We start from the raw sequence: 1,562 nt of genomic DNA on the forward strand, positions 1-1,562 counted from the left end.
TTCGCCCATCTCTGCTTTTTGATTTTGAAAGCATGGAGGGAGCCGAGCTTGCAAAGTGTGTGTGCGGAAGGATTGAGTACAACCCTAATGACACACACACACACATATATATATATATAAACAATTTCGGTCAGCGCCGCATTTGGCGTTGACGTCTCGTAATGACAGGCAGGTTGCAAAGGAGCAAGAAAGAAAGAAAAGGATGCCAAAGGCAAGAAATGAGAGAAAAGAAGGAGCGAGGGGCGCATCGTTGCAAGGAGCCCCCCATTATAACTGACGTACCTTTTATTCGAGCTGTTCCAGTAGATGGGGTCCAGGCTCAGCGCCGACAGTACGGAGAAATTCCAAAGGGTGATCAGCATCCTCACATACAAGGAGGAAAATTATATTTAAAAAAAATATATATTTTTGTTTACATTTAAGAGGTTTTTTTTTGTTTTTGTTTTTTTACTCCGCTATATAACAAAAAAAATGATAGTAGCTATTTATCTGGCATTTCACGTGCTTTTCTTTTTATTTTTTTTTTCTATTTTTCTTTCTTTTTCTATGTTTTTTTATATGCTGTTCAGCACAGGAAAAAAAAAACGTGCAAAACACCTTCAAACTCGATGCCCAAACGAGCAAAATCACACCCAAGGGTGCTGTCAAATAACATTTTGGTGTTGGAAATATGTAGAAAAAGGACCTTTCGGACAGTTTTTTAAATGATGATTATTATACAGGATTTATATAGCGCCAACAGTTTGCGCTGTGCTTTGAATCTAATCATAGTCGATCGCATTGATAATAATTCGGCGGTTCAGCGAACAGCTTTCTGGTAGGCGTAAAAAAAAAAAAAGGTGCAAATTTCACACCTTTTAGAAATTGTCCCTGTAGGGCCCATACTACGCCGCACCTCAAGAGCCACCGCAGCCGTGCAGGGGGAGCAGTTCCTATCTGTGTGTTTTGTTGCAGGCGATTGACTGGCACGATCACTCTACTTAAATAGCCCGCGATTGCCCGTTTTTAATACCCAGCCATCGTCACTCGTGCAGTTGCATATAGAGGCGATCGATAGCACGGATGTTGAGTATTACGCTATCGTTATGTAATAATCGCCACCACGCGCTCTATTGTTCCCTATGTGTAGCAGTCGATTGCTGATCGCCGGCTATTGCGGAGTGATTATTGTTGGTGGTCGCTGTAGCAAAAATCGCCTGCGTGCGCCCAGACGCCTCTAAATCGCACTATACCTTAATGTTATACGTATTTTACAGCCTCTTCGTCCCCGCTTAGCAATGCGTTCAAGTAATGCGTGCTAAAACACGTGAAAACAGCGCCACAATGCATTCTAAAACGCGCTTTATTATAACCACACAGGAGCATAAATGGACTCTTATTGCCGCCGCTGGTGAAGTGAAGAAGTTTTATTCCAAGTAGTAATTAAATGAATCTCTCTCATTATCTCTCGGGGTAACAATAGGAATATTGATATACATTATATAGGAGATGGGCGGCTATTGTTAAACGTATTTGTGCGCGGCGTAATGTCCGTGCTTTAGCCACTTGTTGGCTTTGTTCGG

General features: G+C 41.9%; 1 protein-coding gene across 1 annotated transcript in view; it reads right to left on the bottom strand.

The window, feature by feature from the left end:
* The window catches only part of EFNB3 (ephrin B3), a 67,039-nt gene that overhangs the window by 57,276 nt on the left and 8,201 nt on the right, over positions 1–1,562 (bottom strand). The window contains exon 4 of the mRNA XM_018574039.1: positions 283–380. Coding sequence (XP_018429541.1) covers positions 283–380 — 98 coding nt within the window. The remainder of the gene's footprint in view (positions 1–282; positions 381–1,562) is intronic.

The sequence above is a fragment of the Nanorana parkeri genome, unplaced genomic scaffold (assembly GCF_000935625.1).
Source record: "Nanorana parkeri isolate BGI_ZX_2015 unplaced genomic scaffold, ASM93562v1 scaffold2692, whole genome shotgun sequence".
Lineage (NCBI taxonomy): Eukaryota > Metazoa > Chordata > Amphibia > Anura > Dicroglossidae > Nanorana > Nanorana parkeri.